The sequence below is a fragment of the Lepidochelys kempii genome, chromosome 6, assembly GCF_965140265.1.
Source record: "Lepidochelys kempii isolate rLepKem1 chromosome 6, rLepKem1.hap2, whole genome shotgun sequence".
NCBI lineage: Eukaryota > Metazoa > Chordata > Testudines > Cheloniidae > Lepidochelys > Lepidochelys kempii.
The window spans coordinates 79,748,869-79,771,272 of NC_133261.1; the positions used below are offsets into that span (position 1 = coordinate 79,748,869).

The following is a 22,404-nucleotide window of genomic DNA, read 5'->3' on the forward strand; positions in this document are numbered from 1 at the left end:
GCATGTTCATTTGCGTGTGGACAGTATGTTAAGTACAAAGAAAATTTTTAAAGATGCATCTTAAAAGTTATAAATGCTAGGAAACTTCAGCCAACCTCTGGAATGAACCTACACACAATTGAGAGGGTAATATTTACTGAAAGTCTGTTTATAAGTTTCAGACTACAAATATAAAGGTCACAAAAAATGGTGCAACTAGAAAACGGTACTGAGAAAAAGAGCCCTAAGTGGATACACATTTGGGATGTAAAGCGGATATCTATGGAGCTGCAGGGCTCTAGTGACAACTAGTGAACGAGACCAGCTGTGCCACCCCCTGCCCTCCCCACTGGGGTGGGCACCAGGCTCATCGGCAGCTGTCCCTGGTCATGCTAGTGTGTGCAAGCACCTCGCATGCTCCCGGACAGGAGACGCACACCACTGCGTGGAAGGAGTGGGCTGGGCACTGGCTTCTGCGAGCGGCTTCCCAACATGCTGCTGCTTTCACCACTTTATATCCATGGGTATAATTGTGTATCCGCGCAGGGCTCGAATGAGAAACCATTTTGTTAGATCATTCCCTTCTGCTTTGTATGCACTCTGTATCTTAATTTCCATTGTCTATCACTCCATATACTTTATAACACTCTGATATAGTTATCTTCAACGCACAGTCAACCCATGGCACTCCTTTCACACAATGCAGTCAACCTGTGGAACTCCTTGCCAGAGGATGTTGTGAAGGCTAAGACTATAACAGGGTTCAAAAAAGAACTAAATAAGTTCATAGAGGATAGGTCCATCAGTGGCTATTAGCCAGGATGGGCAGGGATGGTGTCCCTAGCCTCTGTTTGCCAGAAGCTGGGAATGGGCGACAGGGATGGATCACTTGATGTTTACCTGTTCTGTTAGTTCCCTCTGGGGCATCTGGCATTGGCCACTGTTGGAAGACAAGATACTGAGCTATATGGACCTTTGGTCTGACCCAATATGGCCTTGCTTAAGTGAGAATCATATGTCGAGAAAAGCATTAAGCTCAGGGCCTGCTTAGTTTTGGACAAGCCAAGTATTCTTAAAGTTTAAAGCACAGTATTGATTTTCAAGCTTGTTATACTGTAAGAGCTTCTTTATCCTTCATTATGTCTCCAGTGCATATGTGCAGTGTTCCCTTTTGCTCTTTGCAGTCTTATCTCTGTCATTTGTTGTTTTGCTTTGGCCTTGAGGTAATGTTACATCACTTATCTGTTTAGATTTCTTATCATGTATCGCTGCTTATTATCCCCACTTGTTGTTTCTTCCACTTTATCTATGTTTTATTCAAAGTTCAGAGATTTTTAGTATTGACTTCTTCCAAGAGCTTGAGGACCTTTTCCTGCCACTCTGTTGCCAAATAAGGATGTGTGTCTTAGACTACTGTTGGGAAGAGATCTTGTGGCTAAAAATACTCAGGTTAGCCATCTTTGGCTAATCTACTCTCTGAACTAGGGAGGTGATTCCCCTGCTTGCGTACGGATACCCCTGCTAGCACGGGTATAAACAGCAGTGTAGCTGCACTACCATGGATAGCAAAGGCATAGCTGAGCCGTGCCCAGCACAAACCTGTGATATAGCCCTTGACTTACCTCTTGTACAGATTGTCATTGTTCAGAGAATGTTAGGATAATGTAAGAGAAAGGAAACTATTTTTAATCTTAATTTCTAGCCATTGTGCCATGAGCACAAAGTGCTGAAGAGAAACACATCTTAGTTCAGCTCTTTTCTACTTACCGTAGTTTTTGTCGTTTTAAATAAGTCCAAATTGAGGAAAGAATTCTTGTGAGAGTGCATTTTGTAGGAATTGACATCATTGCTCAACATCTCAGCTGCTGCTGCACCAGTTAAGAGTGAAGATAGCTTCCTGTTATCAATTGGATATTCAAACACCTTCAGATTTGAAAATAAACAGAAAAACCAAAACAGAACATTAAGTAAGGTGTTTATGTGCATTCCACTGCCGGAGTGCATGGTGCAAATATAAACCAAAGGGAAATTGCCATTGAATAGATATGGTAGGATTCCATTAGAAATATGTATATCCATGGATTACAAAGTTGAGTGAAATTCTAGTTTTCATAGGGGATTGTGGAATATGATCTGTGAAGCTGCTTAAGGAGGGAGGCAAAAAGATCCTGCTCTTTTTAATATGATATGATATGGAAGAGTGTATCTGAAATGAGACTGGCTCGTGACTCATTTTTTAAAAACTATGCTTACAGTTGCAAAGCGAAGCACGAAAAGTCAGAAAATTATTAAATTAATGTTGTTTGCAGATCACTTTTTACTTAAATATTTTTTCATCGACACCAAAAAATCTTACGTTCCTACTGGCGTCATAGCAGCAGTTAATTCCCAGATCTGCATTGTGATGCAAATAAAGAAATAAAACAAAGTTCATTTGATCTGTAATGGATACTTTAGTTTGGTCTGTGTTTGGCAAGGGATGGAAGTGTAATTTTTAGTTTTGTACGGGGTATTTACAACCAATGGACAGACCAAAAAAAAATCAACTGCACAAAGCATTACTTGTTGTTGTTTTTTTCCTTAATTTCACATTTATTCAATTAAGTCAAAACACATAATTAGCTGTTAGCTTTTCATAAATTGGAGTACAGATTATCCATATCTATTGTATACTTCTCACCAGCTTCAGCCAGTTAACAGAAAGCAAGGTATTACTCTAGAATGATTAATGTTAAAAATGTATCAGGCAGATAGAAGACAGCCTGATTTACGCTAGGCCTGCAGGGGAGAGAGCAGCCAAAAAAACCTGTGCAATATAGTAAATTAAGCAAATATGACAGCAGCAGAAGTGCAAACATAATCGGATGGCTAGATATGATAGTCAGCACTTCTCAGTCAGCAGTGTTATATTACTTGGATTATTTTACCAAGTTTACGTGCACAGACATTGTGAATAATTCATCAAAGTAATATTTAACATTAGGTCCCCCACTAATATTAGGAACATATTTCTACACTTTCCACCCAAAGACTGAATATAACCATTTAGAAGGATAATCTGGGATATCCCTGTGTTGTAATTAGTTGTGCTGCTTCTGAGAAATAAGATCTCACTAAGTTCAAAATTATGCAAAACCACACAATCTATTCCTTTCTCTCTCCCATCATTAAGTATCATTATCCTCTAGATGTGACATTTTATCTGCTTTTGACTCATCTCAGAAGAAGTTTGAGGAAACATCTAAGGCATCGTGTACTGGCATCTCTGTGAAGTAATGAATATAAACCAGTCCTTAACTTTACAAGCTCTTCCGATTTCTCTCTTGAGTTGCTTGTCGTCCTGATACCGTGGGCTATTAAAGTTGAGAGAAGTGAAATAAGAATTATAAATTGACCTACTCCTAATATGCATTTAAGTTGCTTTATGAGCCAGGAAATTTTCTGTCATTTATACCCAGAATGAAATTCCAGATGTTTCCTGCTGATTTGTGCTTCTCAATTGGCTTAAACCTCTGAGTACTTGTACCGTGTGTATTGTATGCACTCAGATGATGCTTAGGAGGGCAGACAGCTTTACACAGCTCATATAATTTTGCTTTTTGAGCTAAGGACTGGTTTTAGATTAATAACTTTTCAGGGACACTGGTACTAGACAGTTAAGTGAATTATGAAAAAAAGTCATCCTGAGGGATCCACAACTCCAAAACGTACAGTACTGGAACAGTGCTCAAGCATTAAATTACATCGTACCTCAGGTTAGTGGAAACACTGAATAGGAAGATCAGTAGTTTCTAAATGGAACAGTTGTTATAAAAATAACGCTATCTCATCCTTGTGTTCCCAGTTTATTCCTGGTCTGTAACTTATATCTCAAAAGAATTTTGTGTGTGTTTTGTTTTGTTTCCATGTTTTTCTGCTTCTGACACCTTTCCCATCCATAAGGATTCTGGAATAAAAACTTCCTGGAAATTTCGATTCTGATGTTTGAAGCAGAATAAAATACAGCATGCCCATCTGTAGATACAGTATATTTGCTTTGCATTATTGAGAAAAGAAAAGTGTCATTATTAGTAAATTCAGCATTTAATGGTCAAACACACAGGATACACAGTTACAGCATCAAAGTGCCACTTTTAAATAATCGCACTTCTAAGACCTCTGGCACTTCACTGATGATGATGATGGTTGGTGGCACTGTACAGACACCATTGTGAACCAAATAATCCATTGTTTCATTTGGGCTAAATTAGCTCTCACTAATAGGATAATTCAGTATTTAGACTGTTCTGCTTGAATATTGACATTTTGTTGAACAGGCTATGTAATGACATCAGCAGAAAATATAGCAACTGATTCAATCTAACCAAACACCTGTCCAGTGGAAAATAACTTTTTTTTTCTCTGAAACACACTGGGATGCTGGAGTAGTTCAGAGATTTAATCTTCAGTTTGTTATATTGTGATGATAAAGGATGTCACTTTTACTGATTCATCTTCTGTTTTGTCACTCACAGGCTGTTCTGGAGACTATTAGGAATCTGATGAACACAGACTGTGTGGTTCCTGATTGGTTGCATGACATCATCCTTGGATATGGAGACCCAAGCAGCGCTCATTATTCAAAAATGCCAAATCAGATTTCTTCTCTGGATTTTAATGACACCTTCCTATCCATTGATCACTTAAAAGCCAGTTTTCCTGGATATAACATAAAAGTAACTGTTGACAATCCAGCTCTACAGAAACCCCCTTTCAGGTGATCTAAGAATCTCAGATGTACTTGGTCTCAGATAGTCTGAACAGATAATTCTCCAATTAAATCATGGTATAAATCTAAGTCATTTCAGTTTTATTCCTAAAAAGTACTATAGTGAAGCTGGTACTGGAAAACTAAGTCAGTTTAGTTCAGTGACTCAAGTATGTTCTTTTGCCTGAGAAAATAGCTTGTAAGAGCTGCTATTGTAATGTATTATTAATATGTAATATTGAAGTGGCATCCAAAGGCCAAAATTAGGATCAGGATGTTATTGTGCCACACCCTATATAAATGTATATGAAAACATTGTCCCTGACCCAAACAATTGACAGTCTATAGGGGAAAATGATATATGAAGGGTGGGGTTACAATCTCTGTGTGTGTGTGTGTGTGTGTATATCTTTTACATTTGACATCTTTTCTATCATAAATATAAAAAGTGTCAACTGTTCCTATCTGTCAGTCTAGCTATCATTTAATTAGATGTGTGTTTTGGCAGACATGAGTTTTGAAGGATGTAAAGTGGGGGAGAAAGACAGTATCTTATGGATCTGTAGTGGGCAATGTAGAATAAGGCACCCAGACTACTTATTATCTATTTGTATTGTGGTCATGGCTGGCAGCTTCAGTCAAGGATGCAGGGCCCCATTGTGCTAGGCACTATACACACACACACAAAGATGATTCCTGGATCTAAGATCTTAGTCTAAGTATAAGGTGATGGAATAAGTTGGGGAGAAAGGGAGGTGCAATATAATAATGGGAAAATATATATGTGTGAGAAACTGTATACAACCAGTGGGTGAGGTGCAAGATGATATGTTCTAACACAGTGACTCTCAAACTTTTTTACTGGTGACCCCTTTCACATAGGAAGCCTCTGAGTGCGACCCCCTCTTATAAATTAAAAACACTTCTTTTTAATATATTTAACACCACTATAAATGCTGGAGGCAAAGTGGGGTTTGGGTTGGAGGCTGACAGTTCACGACCCCCCCACATAACCTCACGATCCCCTGAGGGGTCCTGACTCCCAGTTTGAGAACCCCTGTTTTAACATCTAGAAATTGCATTCTGTAGTTTCATTCGAATAAATCTCAAAATGCCATGTAATCTTTATTTTAATTTCTCTTGGGAAATGAATTGTAAGGATTTCCTGACTTTAGAGGAATAGAAGTCCATTAAAGGCTTTCAAAATGCTGCTTCATCTGTAACATCTGATGATAGATGTAGTCTCCACATAAAGAGAAGATGAGAGCACTTATTGCCTATCACGGATTTCTCCTTTGATTTACATAGCCCTTGCCACAAAAAGAAGCCCTTCACCTTAATTTATTGTCCCATTACATTGTAAAGATATTTCTTACTAATATGCTGTACCATGAAGAGGTGTCTGTTAAATACAATATTAAATGGAATTGGAGGATGCAGGAGCTCTTGTGCTAGTGTCCTAAAAATAATGTAGGTGATCTGCAAGGAGACACTACTACAAGGAGTGAAGTATCACCAATGTTTACAGAAGAGTCCATTGCTTCTGTCTGTAGAGTGTCTATTATTTTCTATCATTAGTTTATATTGACCCATACCTACATCTCTGCTCCCCCACTCCCTCTGTGTTATTCCATAGTATCTCACCTTAACTATTCGTTCATATTATCTCCTTTTCCAATTCTCTACCTTCTACCCCATGTCTTATGACTAGAACACTTTCCCTGTCCTCATTTGCAAAGTACACGTACTCTCGACCTCTGTTACTCCTTAAAACCAACCTCTTCAACCACATCCTTTTGTGCCTCATCAATAATCCCACATTTTCTCTCTCCTGGATTGTTGTACAATTGTCTTGTCTTGAGTAGAGCTGGCCGAAACTCCGGTTTTGGTTCAGGAGAAGTTTTGGTATTTCCAGATTTGTTTTTGGTTCAAATTTGGAACCAAACCAAAATTACCAAAATTCCGTGGCAAACCAGAGATGCCTGAAAAATTGGTTTTGGAAACACCAAAATACTGTGTTCCTGAGACCAACTGAATGAAATTGACATTCATGTCAATTTCCTAATTGCTACTTCTGAATAGTAGCCATAAAATTGAAAAGAATGTCAGTTTCATTCTGCTGGCACTTTCAGGGCTGGTAGGCTCCCTGCTTGAACCAGAGCTTCCAGAGTCCCTGCTGTGGAGCTTGGAGCCTAGAAGTTTTAGGACTGGCTCCCAGGGTCTGGGGCCATGTGGACTGCCCAGTGTTGAAGACCCCAGGGTTTTCAGATTTCTGGGGCAGCTGGCTGCACAGGTTGTCCTACTCCCAAGTGGGGAATAGACTTGGTGAAACATTTGACTCCAATGAATCAGCATTTTCCAACCCGGTCTAGTGTTGAGTTTTGTCTTACAGGTTGTAAGATCTTTGGGAAATGGACTGGCTTATTTATGTATATAGAGTGCCATGTCATTTGATGGAGCTCTAAAAATGTATATGAAAGACTATCTGACCTACTTGTGAAGGAAATGAAGTTGAAACTTTACAAATATGTTTTACAGGATAACTTTCCCACTAAGGGGAGGAAAAGGGAAGAAACGGAAAGAAGAGGATGGGAATGAAGAAAAGGCTGAAGAAGCTAAAATCTTAATTGTGGAACCTCATGTTATTCCCAACAGGGGACCATATCCATACAATCAACCCAAACGGTAATACTGTTATAACTTTGTGCCTATGCAAATACATAAGTAACAGTCCAGTGTCTGGGAGACCTAACAGTTTGTTGTAGGTTGCAAATGAGTTTCCATATTGGTTTGGTTACACAATCAAAAATAATTTCTGCATATAAAACAATCAGAGAATATTTATTCTATATTTATTTGTTTATTTTTTTCAGTAGGTAGTAGAAGTGAGCTAGACTGAATTAAACAGGAGTACTTGTGGCACCTTAGAGACTAACAAATCTATTAGAGCATAATTTGTTAGTCTCTAAAGTGCCACAAGTACTCTTGTTTTTTTTTCGGATACAGACTAACATGGCTGCTACTCTGAAGACTGAATTAAGGCCGCTTAATTGTGAGTGAGTGTCCACAGGAGTTTAATGCGGTTTAGCTAATCCATTTTAAATTCAGACCTTTAGTTAATTTGGATTAATTTTTTTGAATGCCCCATGTAGACAGTCCCTTTAAAAACACCTTTTTTATATTTTCTGCATTTACTGAACTTATTTTTGTTCGTTACAGGAATACTATTCAATTTACTCATACTCAGATTGAAGCTATACGTGCAGGAATGCAACCTGGGCTGACTATGGTAAGGGCAATAATTATTAAGAGTTGTTACCATATTTCTTGTTGAAAATTATGCTGTTTAAGTTTAGGAGAGAGTCTCCGAAGAGCAGGTAACTTCCATTTTCTATGTCTACTATAATTGTTTTTTTGTGTTTTCTTCCTACCAGCAGATAAAGAAAAGGAAACACCCAATAACATCCTCTCCCTTAAACAAAAAGCAAACAAACCGAAAAAACCTCTGAATAGAATTCTGTCCTGTGTTCCAGTGGTTGGGGATTCTTTCTGGATCTCTGAATTGACATGCATGTGTGTGTTTGGGTATGGCGGGGGGGAGGGAGAGGGAGATTACTAATTTTAGAGTATAGTGATTCTGTGCCGAATTTATGACTGTTTTGGTTGTATTTACAGTAATTGCAATATCTTGGGCCTGATGCAGTACCCGCTGCATGCAATGAAAGCCTTTCTGTTGACTTCAGTGAGTTCAGTCAGGCCCCTCAGGAGAATTTCAGTTCCATGCTTCCAAAACTGAGGACATAATCTATAGTATTGAATTTGATTTTGCTTGAATGTAGTCATGACCAATGAGGGGTTTACAGGAGTCACAGTTCTTAATAAGTAAATTTTCTGCTCATAAGTGTCTCTTTCGCCAGCCAGCTGTTCTCTCCTTAAATTAACTACTCAGAATACCTCACTGACTCTTCTTTCTCCACACCACTGTTCAACAAGGAGATTGAGTGTCTAGACACTCAATGCTGCTTTTTGAAATTAGGCTTCATGCTACCTTTGCTTTCCTGTCCATCTCTTCTTATGTAGCACACAAACACAGAGGAAGGAAAGAAAATGGAACTTTACTTATTTTTTACTCTTCTTCCAGTGCTCGCTCATGTCAATTCCATTCGAGGTGTGTGCATGCCCATATGCACAGTCGCTGGAGTATTTAGTCTTAGCTATATCAGTAGGGTCAGCAGTGGCGCCCCCTGGAGTACCACGCTCATGTGTCAGTATATCAGGCGCCCTCTCAGTTCCTTCTTACTGCCCGTGGTGGTTAGTTGAGTGCTTTTCCTTGCATAGCCATAGTTTTTCATCTTTACTGACTTTGAGCCTTAAGGCCTTGTAAATAGTTTGTTTATAGTAGTTAGTTTTAAGTAGTTAAGTGTAGTTAGAAGTTTAGTCCCAGGTGGGGCATGCCCCACTTTCCCGTGTTTAAGCCCTGTGTGGACTGTAACAGGCCTATGCCTATAAGTGACCCCCATAGCAGCTGCTTCAAGTGTTTGGGGGAATCACATGTGAGACATAAGTGCTGTATTTGTAAAAACTTTCGGCCCCGCTTGCAGAAAGAGCGAGTTATTTGTTTACAGGCTCTCCTCATGGAATCCGGCGTCCGTGCTGTCCTGCCAGGACTTGCCAAGTACCATTCCATGTCGCCAGTGCCCAAAAAGAAGGCGAGAAACACAGCTTCCCAGCACCAAGCAAGAAGGGCCATAGGTGATCGGGCAAGGGACCCACTTTGGAGCCATGCGTTCGTGCCTCCCCAGTCGGGGCCCTTAGCCCCCTTAAAAGGTCCACCAGCGACTGTCAGGAGTGGCATGGGACCTAAACCACTGATGTCACTAACACCTTCACAAGCTCCCACAGTGGCAAGAGAGCAGAGGTCTCCGCCTACACCGCCGATGCAGCATGTGTGGCAGGTATTGGCAAAGACTCCCCACAAGGGCAAGCCAGTCGCGAAGACCCCTCTGGGAAGTGGAGCGCCACCAATCCCCTGAGACAAAGCAGCACTCTCCACCTCCACACCATAGATAGCTGGAGTCGCAGCCCAAATCCTCTGGGATTCGCCCTTGGTCACCGCAATCGCAGTCCCTGCCATCTCAACGCGGATTGCCTAGAGAGGGAGATTGGTCTCCATACTACTGGTACTGTTCGACCTCCTGCCAGTCATCCTCTCGGTGCAGGTCCTGGTCGCCTACCCCGTGGGAGCGCTCTCCATCATGTCTCCAGTCCCCCAGCACTGGTCCCCTCGATACCGGCACTGATCTCCTCCTTATGTGGGGATGTCAGAATCCCCAACAGGGGCAATTTACCTGTTTCACTCCAGGCAGTGTAAGGAATAAATCCACAGGAACTCGGCAGTTCTGTCTGATGAAAGAATAATGTAAGTAAGCATGCTCTTGTCTAACACTGCATTTTATTAGATTTAAGCACACACACAGACATAAGCAATAGGTTTAAAACATCCCAGATGTTTACTTATATTCTGAGATGGTACTGAGTAATCAATGACAGGTCAGTGTTGGCCAAACACTTTCCTGCCACGGAGTAAAAATGTCAGGAAAACATCTCTCCCAGGATGGCTCCCAAGGACTGCTCCCAAATACACTCTATTAGCTAAGTTTTTTATAATTAATTTCTACAAAACACATAGGTCATAATGACCCATCGTAAATCATCACTTTTCCTAACTTTCAATAAACTTTTACTATCAGAGGCGTCTAGATGCATGGCTGTCCATCCACATCTCTTCTTTCACTCTGTTTACTTTTTCTTCCCCTCCTCCCATAGTGATTAGCAAAACTGCCAGTAGTTATGACCTTGTTTCTGAAAGCCTGTCTCCAAATTAACCATTAACTATGTGGTGTTCTATTTCATTAATTCATAGTGGCTGAGTGCACATAATATGGTTGCAATTAACTTGATCACATTTTGGGTTATATACGCCCCTCAAATCCAGGGCAACAGCCGCACTCTGGGTACTGGTCTCCAGCAACAGTCAGCAGGCAGACTCCGGCATCGACTGACCCACCCTGGTCACTGGAAGGGGATTCCTCTGGCATGGAAGTGCAGTTCAGCCCCTTGCCTAGACTCCACCGGTATGAATGGGCACGCGAGGCTGCGTCGACATTGACGGCGCTGCCTTGGCAGCACAGCCAGTGGCCAGCACAGTGACCTTATTGGAGTGCAGGAGGGGTGCCGGTCATGGCAGTGCCCCCTTTGCACCATTCATCTGCTGCTGCCTCGACGCAAGAGTTGGCAGCACCAACGATACCAGGCTTGGTGCATGAGGCGTGCTCGTAGGTCAAGGTAGAGGAAACTGCACCCATCCGTAAGCCTCCCTCCCCCTGTGGTACAGTCGTCATCTTCATCCCCAGACAAGGCGGTTGCAGGACCCTCGAGAGCTAGCCTCCAGATGATTTTAAAGTACAGCAGGCCCTACTTTGACTGGTGGCCAAGAACTTGGGCCTGGAGGTGGAGGAAATGGCCAAGCAGGGAGACACCTTTTTTAGTGTCCTGTCAGCTCTACCCCAGCCCGTGTTGCACTACCAGTGTATGACGGTGTCCTCAAAATTACCAAGGCCCTCTGGCAAATTCCTTCATCCGTCCCTCCCACCTCTAAAAGGGCTGAAAAGAAATACTTTGTCCCAACCAAAGGGTTTGAGTACCTTTACAACCACCCTCCCCCAGGCTCGCTGGTAGTCTCTGCGGACAATGAAAAAGATAAACTAGGGCATACCAGCTCGACTTCCAAAAATAAAGCAGCCAAAAGATTGGAGCTGTTTGGGAGGAAAATTTTATTCTACTGCAAGCTTACAATCCCGGGTGGCAAGCCATCAGGCACTCCTAGAGGGATATAATTTCAATTTATGGGACTCCCTCCATAAATTCAAGGAGTCCCTCCTGCAGGGTTTGGCCCAGGGTGCGAGATTGCATGGGTTAAGACACTGAGGCCACCCTTTGCTTGTTGGGCATGCATATGCCTCAGTCTGCAAGAAAGCAGTTCCGGCCGCCAAGACCTTGGCAGCCTCGTCCAGAGTCTGCAAGGAGAAGGGACAGGGATGTTAGTTTCATCCACCACTGCCCTTCCTCTTACCGCTCACTTGCGCAGCCAGGTCCAGCAAAGCACCCCGGGGGCCAAAAGCGCTCGTTTTGAGGGTGTGGTTAAGAGCGACGCCCCAATCACCTCCCAGGATCCAGCTTGTTCTTTCCTCAACTGTCTTCATCCCTACCATTCAGCCTGCTCACTGGTCACCTCTGACCGCTGGAGATAGTGGCTCAAGGCTACACCCTGCAGTTTTTGCTGCCCTCCCTTGTTCCCTCCACCCTCTTTCCTGTCCCTCTTCAGGGACCCTTCTTATGAGCAAGTCCTCATTCAAGAGGTTGAGAATCTTCTGGACATGGGGGCGGTGGAGGAGGTCTCTTGGGACATGACAAGAAATGGATTCTAGTCCTGTTATTTCCTAATCCCGAAAGCAAAAGAGGGCCTAAGACCTATTCTGGACCTGCAATGCCTCAACAAGTCTCTCAGGAAGTTGAATTTTCGCATGGTCTCCCTGGTCTCCATCATCCACTCCCTGGATCTGGGAGACTTGTACTCTGTCCTGGACTTGAAGGACGCCTATTTCCATATTTCCATATTCTAAGGTCACAGATGTTTGCTCCGTTTCATAATGGGCCTGCCAGGTTTTCTTGCCCCACCTGAAGGGCAAGGTGGTGCAGGTCCTCATGGACAAAACTGCTTTAATGTATTACATCAAGAGGCAGGGTGGAGCGACTTCGTTGGCCCTTTGCCAAGAAGCTCTCCGCCATTGGGACTTCTGTGTGTGGCATGCCATTCATCTGGTAGCCGTGCACCTGCTCGGGACCAGGAATGTGTTAGCAGGTCGCCTCAGCAGGACCTTTTCGTCTCGCCACGAATGGTCACTTCATCTGGAGGCGGTCAGTATCATCTTCCAAAAGTGGGGAACTTGATTGCGTCCCGTCAGGACAGGGAATGCCACGTGTTCTGTTCACTCTGGGAGATGGACAGTGGTTCCTTGTCAGATGCTTTCCTTCTTCCATGGTCGGGGGCCCTGATGTATGCCTTCCTGCCAGTGCTGTTGATCCACAGAGTCCTCATGACTCAAACAGGACAGGGCGAAGGTTATCCTGATAGCTCCCGAGTGGCCTTGCCAACACTGGTTTGGCATGCTGCTGGACCTTTTGGTAACCGCTCCGCTGCGGCTACCTCTCTGGCTGGACCTGCTGTCCCAAGACACGTCAGTCTCATGCACCCAAACCTCCACCAGAATGACTTACTTGGCCAAGTGGCAAAGGTTCATGTGCTGGGCTTCAGAACAACGGATCCGGGCTGAGCAGGCCTCACTGAAGATCCTGGATTATGTTCTGCACCTCAAACTTCAGGGCTTGTCCCTGTCATCGATCAGGGTCCACCTGGCTGCTATTTCGGCTTTCCACCCTCCGTTCCAAGGCAGGTTGGTCTTTTCTCACAACATGACAGCCCGGTTCTTGAAAAATCTGGACCGGTTATATCCTCACGTCCAGTATCCTGTCCCTCCTTTGGATTTGAATCTCGTACTGTCAAGGCTCATGAGGCCTCCCTTCGAACCTCTTCTTCTCTCCCGGAGGGTTTCTTTCCTGGTTGCGGTTACGTCTGCCTGCAGGGTGTCTGAGATCAGGGCACTTACTTCAGAACCGCCCTATACAGTATTCTACAAAGATAAGGTCCAGTTGTGGCTGCACCTGGCGTTCCTGTCCAAGGTAGCTTCTCAGTTTCATAGCGACCAGGACATATACTTACTGGTCGTCTTCCCGAAGCCCCATAAATCCGAAGAGGAATTTGCAGTTTGCAAGCCCTGGACGTCAGGAGGGCGCAGGCCTTCTATATCCACAGGACAAAGCCGTTTCTCAAGTCAATGCAGCTGTTGGTTGCGGTGGCAGACAAGATGAAAGGTTGCCCAGTGTCTGCTCAAAGGATTTCATCCTGGCTCACAACCTGCATCCAATACTGCTATGAACTGGTGAATTGCCTCCACCGGTGATAGTCAAGGCACACTCAACTAGAGCACAAGTGTCATTAGCGGCCTTCTTGGCTCAGGTGCCGGTCCAAGAGATCTGTAGAGCTGCTAACTGGTCGTCTGTCCACACGTTTATGTCCCATTATGCATGTACCCAGCAGGCGCAGGATGATGCTGGCTTCGGCAGAGCAGTGTTGCAAACTGCAAGACTGTGAACTCCAAGCCCATCTCCATTGGCACTGCTTGCAAGTAACCTAGAATGGAATAGACACGAGGAAGCATTCGAAGAAATACCAGTTACCTGCCTTTTCGTAACTTGTTCTTTGAGACATATTGCTCATGTCCATTCCATTCTAGGTGTGTGCACGTGCACGGTCGTTGGAGATTTTTGACTTAGCTGGATCCATTGGGTCAGCAGTGGTTCCCCCTTGAGTGCCGCGCTCAAGCGTCAGTATATCAGTTGCTGCCGGCCCTACTGACACATGAGCGCAGCACTCAAGGGGGCACCACTGCTGACCCTATGGAGATTTTTTGCCTTAGCAGTATCCGGGGACCATGCACGTGGGCGCACGCACACACCTAGAATGGAATGGGCATGAACAGTCACAAAAAGGTAGGTAACCGTTTTTTCTTTGAGCAATGGTCCCCATGTGTATTCCATACATGCCCACCATGTGCCTTCCCCTGTGTATAGGGCGAGTCGGCCACTGGAACTGGTATATCATAAAATCCATAACCCTCTTGGCAGCATACCTAACAGGTGCAGAACTCCGTAGCAAGTCAATCTCAACAGATATTTTTCCACACACCATGAATGGGAGATGAATGGTTCTGTTCTGAATGATATCCTCACTCAGTGGCGAACACCATCTTGGGATCTCTTTGCCTCGCAGGAGAACAAGAAACTACCTCTGTACTACTCCAGAGCAGCTCTGGGTCACAGCTTTAAGGGTGATTGATGCCCTGCTACTATCCTGGATGGACTATCTCAGATATGCCTTCCCTCCCATTCCGCTAATACCACAAGTCCTGCAAAAGATCCATCATGACGTGGCTCAGGTCATCTTCGTCACACTCAACTGACTGAGACAGTTCTGTTCTTTGATCGCCTGAGGATTTCAACCCATCAACATCTGATCATTTTCAGATCTGCTGACACAACGCAATGATACAATCCTGCACACCAACCCAGGACCTTTTCAGCTTAAGGCCTGGTATTTGGATGGGCATCTGACATAGAGTGCTCATGTTCAGTGGTGGTTCAATCCAGTGTCAACCAAAGCGGGCAAGATTCTACTGGGAGATGTCTGGCCAAATGGAAGTGTTTCTCCTTTTGGTCACGTCGATGCCGGTTAGTTCCATAGTCTACTGGGATTCCTTGTGTTCTAGACTATCTATCTACCCATAAGACATTGGGCCTTTGTCAGTTCCTGGTGGGTCCATTTTTCATCCTCCAATTGAGGACCATACTATCTTTATCCGTCCTACGATGACTTGATTCTCAAAGGGACTTATTAGAACTTTCCCACTAGAGGTGAAACCAACACCTCAGTGGGATCTGTATTGTCCTTTCAGTTCTCACCAAATCTCCCTTCGAACCATTAGTCACATGTTCTATGTCCTATCTCTCAATGAAAGTGGGGTTCACCATCACATCAGCCAGGAGGGTGAGCGAGCTGGGAGCACTCACGGCAGATCTGCCGTGAACCATCACCATCGTAAAGAACAGGTCTCTCTTCTCCTCTACCCAGAATTTATCCCTAAAGTAATTTCAGAGTTTCACATGAATCAAACCATCTACTTATTGCTATTTTTTCCAAAACCTATAATTGGAGGTTGTTCGATGTGCGTGGTCCCTGACTAGTCCATTACCTGCCCTCCGTCCCCTTTCCTGCAGATCATAATCAGATTTGTTGTGAGAAAAGGAACTGGAGATGCATCAATCACTGCCTTTTATTCTCTTGGTTTGGAGCATGAGGAGAACAACTGTGCCCGTGCAGACCAGCAGATACTACTTACTAAAAATCTCTGGATTCAGGTGCATGGTGCCTTTCTATGGAATACAGATAGGGACCTTACATCTTGAAGAATCTCCAGTTACAGTTAAGTTCATTTTTATGGACTGATACTGCAGTCCTTACTCATGTGAGTAGGCCCATTGAAATCAGTGTGACTACTCAGCTGAGTAAAGGCTGTAGGATTGGTTAACAACATAGTTTGCACTAAGATGAATGACTACCCTGAGAATGGTGATAAATAAATGGCTTATAGTTATACTATATCTGCTGTTCCTGAGGGGTTCTTTTAAAATGAAAGAGAGTTTTTGGGCGACAGTAAAATTCACTAGTGATAAGTGATTAAAAATTGCTTAGTTAATAATGCTTTTTCTGGAACAAGCCCATTGATTTGAACTGCTGGCTTTTTAATAATTATAGCGTTTGGCTAAGAATACACACATTTGTGTATGGGAGTCTCCTTTCATACCAATATTCCTTACTTGTCAGCTGGAAAGATGACTAGTAAATTAAAATCTTTATTTCCATTTTGTAATATATAATCAACACATAAAATACTAGGGGGGAAAACTCTAGGTGATGTAGCTCTTTGTTTTAATCTTGTTTTTTAATCTAGTATTATGTGCTGTTAATTAATATAATTTAATCTTTGATGAATCAGTAAGAATAACTTTTCCAGTATAAGCACAATGTATTATGAAGTACCATCTGCATATTTTTATTGGAAAGCTTTTAGGGATAAATTGTAGTACCTGACAGTGTTTAGTTCCCGCAATCCATAAAGAAAAAATAACTACTGAGAGAAATCACGTAAATTTTTGGCTGTATTTTGCTAATCACTTATTTTCAGTTTAAAAATATCTTCTCTGATTTCAGAGAGCATTCTCTTAGACATAATGGGAAAAATTACACTTAAAACGAGCATTTCGTAAATGACAGACCTGTGTGTGTGGACAGGTGTGTGTGTGTGTGGCCTGTGTGTGTGGACAGGTGTGTGTGTGTGTGGGCAGCTGTTTGAGCCTCTTTCCAGTTCATTGTACAGTGTGACCCCATATTTTCATTCCAGATACGATAAATAAAATGAACCGCTGTAGAGTATATTGTGCTTATTTATGGTAATGAGGTGTGATACTGTTGTCCTAACATGAGGAGTCCACATTACATGTCCATAGGACTGCTTGTCTGAAGGAGGCAAGTAGGACTTGGCCCATATTGGTTGAAATGTCATATGTAGGTTCTTGTGACATTTGAATCAGATGTGTGCTGTATTTCTTAACTCTCCAAAATACTACAATTTGAGATTGTCCATAATATTTAGAAACCTTGCTCAAGTTGTATTTTTGCTCATAATTAAAATCTTAGGTGTAGAGAAAGTTAGTTTGCTTCAGTATATAGGGGTGGCTCCAGGATGCAAATGTGAGGTGCTCAGTCTCCAAAGTAGATCTGAGTTTAACCATAGAACTCCTCCAGAGTATTCTTCACATTAGCTTCCTCAGGTTCAAGGATAGCATTTGGCAGCTCTACTGAGTTTGGGTATGTAAAGTAAATTAAAATATATTTCTGATAGACGTGAATATAAGAACCGGGGTAGACAGAGACAGATGCTTTAACTGCTTTTAAATCCATATGTTTCAAAAAGCGGTGATATTAAGGATAATGCAGCTACATCAATGGTAACTATATCACGTGAATAAAGTGAAAATACTGTATTTATAATCCTAAATAGGCAGCGTGGAGTGAAATATGATGTCTGAATTTCAAAGCCAAACTCTTAATATGAAGAATTATAACTGAGATGCAGCGTTATAATGTATTTATTATGTTAAATTCTGTGCAGTTTCTTATAAATGTATTAATCTCAGATATATTGATAATATCACCAGGGACAGTCTTAGATTTTGCAGGGACCTTTTGTAAATTAAAAGGGCAGGCCTCCTCAAGCTAGTGTCCAAACTATGAATCTGTCCCACTCCTCCTTTCTTATCCATAATACTTAAGCCTCTGCTCTTTCTTGTCTTTCTGTATTGTCCCATGTCCGAGGTTCCCCAGCCGCTTGTGACCACCCTACATGTATGAGGAAGTGTCAGTGACAGCCAGTGCTTAATTTGTAATGAAAGAGGTGCCGGGGCGCAAGCAATTTTTTAACACTTATAACTGATGCAGCAGGCACAGTGGTGCTGGAGCAATTAACTGCCAACCCTAAGCCCTGGCACAAAGTAAGCAGTGGTCAGAGCCTACTGGTTTCAGATTGCACAGCGTGGAATCAGAGACAGCAGTTTGTCTGTATGATCAGGTATATTCCCATTGCACAGGACTCTGCATTTGCACATGGCTAAATTTTTCACTGTATCTCGTTGTATTTATATCTGTAGTCCACAGAAACAAGTTACAAATTACACACAATTGACCATGAATGGGGCAATTTAGAGTAGAATTTTGGTCATCAGCTTCCTAAGTCAGTACTTTGTCAAAATAAAGATACTTACTGGCAAGCCATCTTGTTCTACCCAACTCATAATAACGTCGTTTTCTTCCAACTGGATAGTTGTCATATGTTACAGATTACTGCACATCTATACTTTGTTCTTTTTTCATTTTGTAGGTAGTGGGCCCACCTGGTACAGGTAAAACTGATGTGGCTGTGCAGATAATATCCAATCTCTATCATAATTTCCCAGAACAGAGAACCCTGATAGTTACACATTCCAACCAGGTAAATGAACAACTTCTGTGTGACCCTTTCTTGTACTGCTCTATTTTATGTGGCTTCAATAGTACAGTTATTTCCATTGATATGGACTTGAACAAGTTTGTATGGAGTCTTAGACAAAAACAGATTTGGAAGTTACGATGAAATCAAAATTTAAAACGTTCTGAAGTATGTTATCAGATGCATTTTCTGTTTAGGACATTTAAGCGATTAGGGTGGAAATCAAAAAAGTTACATATTGTTCTCCTATTAAATGTATGGGACTTTTCTGCTTCTGCTATATCTGAAATACCTATTATAGCCCCAGTCGCCCTATCTGGACTACAGAATAACATCTCAATTTTACACTTACCTCTGAACTACCATCCCAGTCCAACTTCTTTTGACAAGCCAAATACTATGGGCTTTCAGATATCAGGCAGGTTGCACTAGTGTAGGGTGTCCAGATGTCCCATTTTTATAGGGACAGTCCCGTTTTGGGGACTTTCTTATATAGGTGCCTATTACCCCCCACCCCCTGTCCTGTTTTTTCCACAGTTGCTATCTGGTCACCCTACACTAGTGTTACTAAATTAATATAAAATTCATCTAGGTATACCAGTGCAAACCCAAATATAGACACACTTAAATCAGTTTAATCCTTATTTAAGTCAATTTAGGTGAATTTGTGCAAAGCTAAACTCACTTAAGTGTGTGTATATTAAGGTTTGCACTGTGGGACTAGATCGGGGTCGGCAACCTATGGCACGCGTGCCAAAGACGGCACGCAAACCGATTTTTAATGGCACCCTGCTGCCTGCCGGGTCCCAGGCACCAGCCCCCGCTCAGCCCACTGCCAAACCCAGGCCGGGACCCCAGCAGGCAGCAGCGTGCCATTAAAAATCCTGCCTGCCCCAGCCCGCTCTTCTCCTCCCCACAACTGCTCCGGGGAGAAGAGGTGGGGACAGGGCCTTGGGGAAGGGGGGTGGACGTAGGGCATATTCCCTCCAGCGCTCGCTGTGAGCCACTCTGGGCAGGGGGCTGGGAGCACCCCCACGACCCTAGCCCACACCCCTAGCCCTCTGCCCTGACCCCTGCACTCCCCCATGACCCCATCCCTCTGCCCTGATTCCTGCACCCTCCTCACAACCCCCCCAAACCCCTTGCCCTGACCCCTGCACCCCCTCACACACCCCAGCCATCTGCCCTGACCCCTGCACCCCCCCACAACCCCAGCCTTCACTGCAGCACCATGCCCTGACACCTGTGCTGTCCTCACCCCCACACCCAGCCCTCTGCCCTGATCCAGCACCCCTGACACACCCCAGCCTCCTGCCCTGACCCCTGCACCCTCCCACAACCCCAGCCTTCACTCCAGCACCCCCCACACAAACCCAGCCTCCCCATGCCCTGACTCTTCCACTCCCCACATTCTCACCCCCACCCTGAGCACCAAACGGGAGCTCAAGCACCCTCCCCGCCACATTCCTACCTGCCTCCCTCGCACCAAATGGGAGCTGCCCAGATAAGCACTCCACACCCAAACCTCCTGCCCCAACCCTGAGCCTTCTCCCTCATTCTAGCTCCTGGCCAGACCCTACACCCCAACCCCCAGCCTGCTCCTTCAACCCCAGACCTGTGCTCAGTGCACTCCCACCCACAGCTCAGTGCAGAGAGAGAGGAAGAGAATGGGCTAGAACCAGGGAGAATGTAGGTACCCACTCTATGTGAGCACAGCCAGGATCCCAAACCAGCAGCGGGCTGAGCAGGGCTGGCAGCCGGGACCTTGGCTGGCAGGAGCCGGTGGACGGAGCCCCAGACCGGCAGCTGGCTGAGCGGCTCAGCCCACTGCCGGTCTGGGGTCTCGGCCGCTGGCCCCACTCAGCCTGCTGCCAGTCTGGGGTTCTGGCTGCCAGCCCCATGCCTGCCGGGATCCCGGCCGTAGGCCCCGCTCAGCCTGCTGCCGGCCTAGGTGAACAGAACCCCAGGCTGAGCGGGCCAGCGGCATAAGATCAGCATTTTAATTTAATTTTAAATGAAGCTTCTTAAACATTTTGAGAACCTTGTTTACTTTACATATGACAATAGTTTATTTATATAATATATAGACTTATAGAGAGAGATCTCTAAAAAACGTTAAAATGTATTATTGGCACGCGAAACCTTAAATTAAAGTGAACAAATGAAGACTCGGCACACCACTTCTGAAAGGTTGCCAACCCCTGGACTAGATCAGTTTAGTTACACATATGCAACTTTTTTGATAGAATCCAGGCTTATAATGCTTGTGTCTTGTCTTCAACATACAGAGCAGACGCAACACCTCCCTACATCCACCGTCTCATCACAGCCATAGAGACCTAATTACCTTTCCTATCGTTATTTAGTCAAGAAATCTAGTTGTCTCCCTTATCTGTTCATCTTCCAGATGTGATCAGGAAAACCTACCACTATAGCAGTCCAGAGATGCACCTTTAACTCATCCACCGTGCATGTGTGTGTGTCTGTCTGTCTGTCTATATATATATATAGAGAGAGAGAGAGAGAGAGAGTTATTGATCACTGGCCATAGACTACACCATACACCCTTGCATTTCTTACCATTTTTTTAGTCAGAAAGTGTCCTTAGGCCCTGTTTAGCAGCCTTCTCTCACTTCAGGCAGTATAAACCTGCCAATTCTGCTTGCCCCTTTGCTCAGATCAGTCATTAGGCCATCTAACATTATCATCATCTGGGGGAGTTCAGCCACTCTTAGTACAAAACTCCCAACCTCTCTAAGTAACTTTCTCCACATCCCACCTCACTCCTCTACTGGCATTCTAATTGGCACAGCAAGAGAGCAACCACTTCTGTATCTTCCACCAAAACAAATATGAGCAGTCATGCAGTTGACGTACAGCTCTCCCCACCCTTCTGTTAATTGGCTACAATCTGGAATAGTGGTATCCAGGCTGTGCTGGTACAGTGGCTTCTGTCTGAGTCTGAAGCAGTCTTGCTTTTGATGAAGCAAAGGGTGATGGGAGAGGTAATCCTTAGGGAGTTCATTACCTGCATTTTGGCTAGTGTTTGCAAACTTCTATACACAAGGATTCCTTTTAGTCATCAGTGAAATGAAGTCATACCTGAGGTGAAAGCCTATAAGCAGCACTACTCCATAACTGTTTAAGACAGAATGTGAAGTATATCCTATCCAGTTAAAACTACAGGGGAATTTTAGGACGGCAGAATTGAATTATGCAATTGTAACGTAGCCAGGACATTTGCCAGGATTAGATAAAGCTTTTCTGGATTATTTGATACAATTCATGTACAATAAATGGTAAATGGACAAAATTTGGTTTGGGTGTAATTTCTTCATGACTTGTTGCTTTCTTAGCAAAAAATAATTGGATGCTAAGAAGTCTAGTACTTGAAACCATTTTGTAAATGGATAGCCAGTATTTTTAAGCAGAGCCTTGAAGTAGAGGTGAATGCTGTTTTGTTTTGTTTAACTGTGTATCTATAGCATATAAAGGCAGCAGTATCAGTAGACTGACTTCTTTCCCTCCCCAAGATTAAGAGCTCTAATTTAGGTGCTGCCTTCATGTTTGCTTTGGTTCCAGTTCTTACCAAATTAGGCATCCTTTACTAGCATGCTCAATAGTAAATCTTCAGTTTTCCCTGCAAGAGCCTCTGAACGTCTAAAAACTGCCTTTTCCCCTGTTCTTGTCAATCTCTAGGCCTTGAACCAGCTGTTTGAGAAAATCATGGCATTAGACATTGATGAGCGCCACCTCCTGCGTCTCGGTCATGGAGAGGAGGAATTGGAGACAGAGAAAGATTTCAGCAGGTGAGCTGATGGGTAAGAGGAAGGTGCTAATGATAAGCTAATTTGTGTAAACATGGCAAGTGGTATGTTTAAACTCCTACTTTCATTG

The 22,404-nt window shown here is 43.6% G+C and overlaps 1 protein-coding gene across 4 annotated transcripts in view; it reads left to right on the plus strand.

Annotated features, from left to right (window-relative positions):
* AQR (aquarius intron-binding spliceosomal factor) overlaps positions 1 to 22,404 on the plus strand; it is a 111,030-nt gene that overhangs the window by 48,678 nt on the left and 39,948 nt on the right. For all 4 annotated transcript variants that reach the window (XM_073348894.1, XM_073348891.1, XM_073348892.1 and 1 more), the window contains 5 exons: positions 4,494 to 4,735; positions 7,265 to 7,411; positions 7,946 to 8,015; positions 18,400 to 18,510; positions 22,207 to 22,316. In XM_073348894.1, coding sequence (XP_073204995.1) covers positions 4,494 to 4,735; positions 7,265 to 7,411; positions 7,946 to 8,015; positions 18,400 to 18,510; positions 22,207 to 22,316 — 680 coding nt within the window. The remainder of the gene's footprint in view (positions 1 to 4,493; positions 4,736 to 7,264; positions 7,412 to 7,945; positions 8,016 to 18,399; positions 18,511 to 22,206; positions 22,317 to 22,404) is intronic.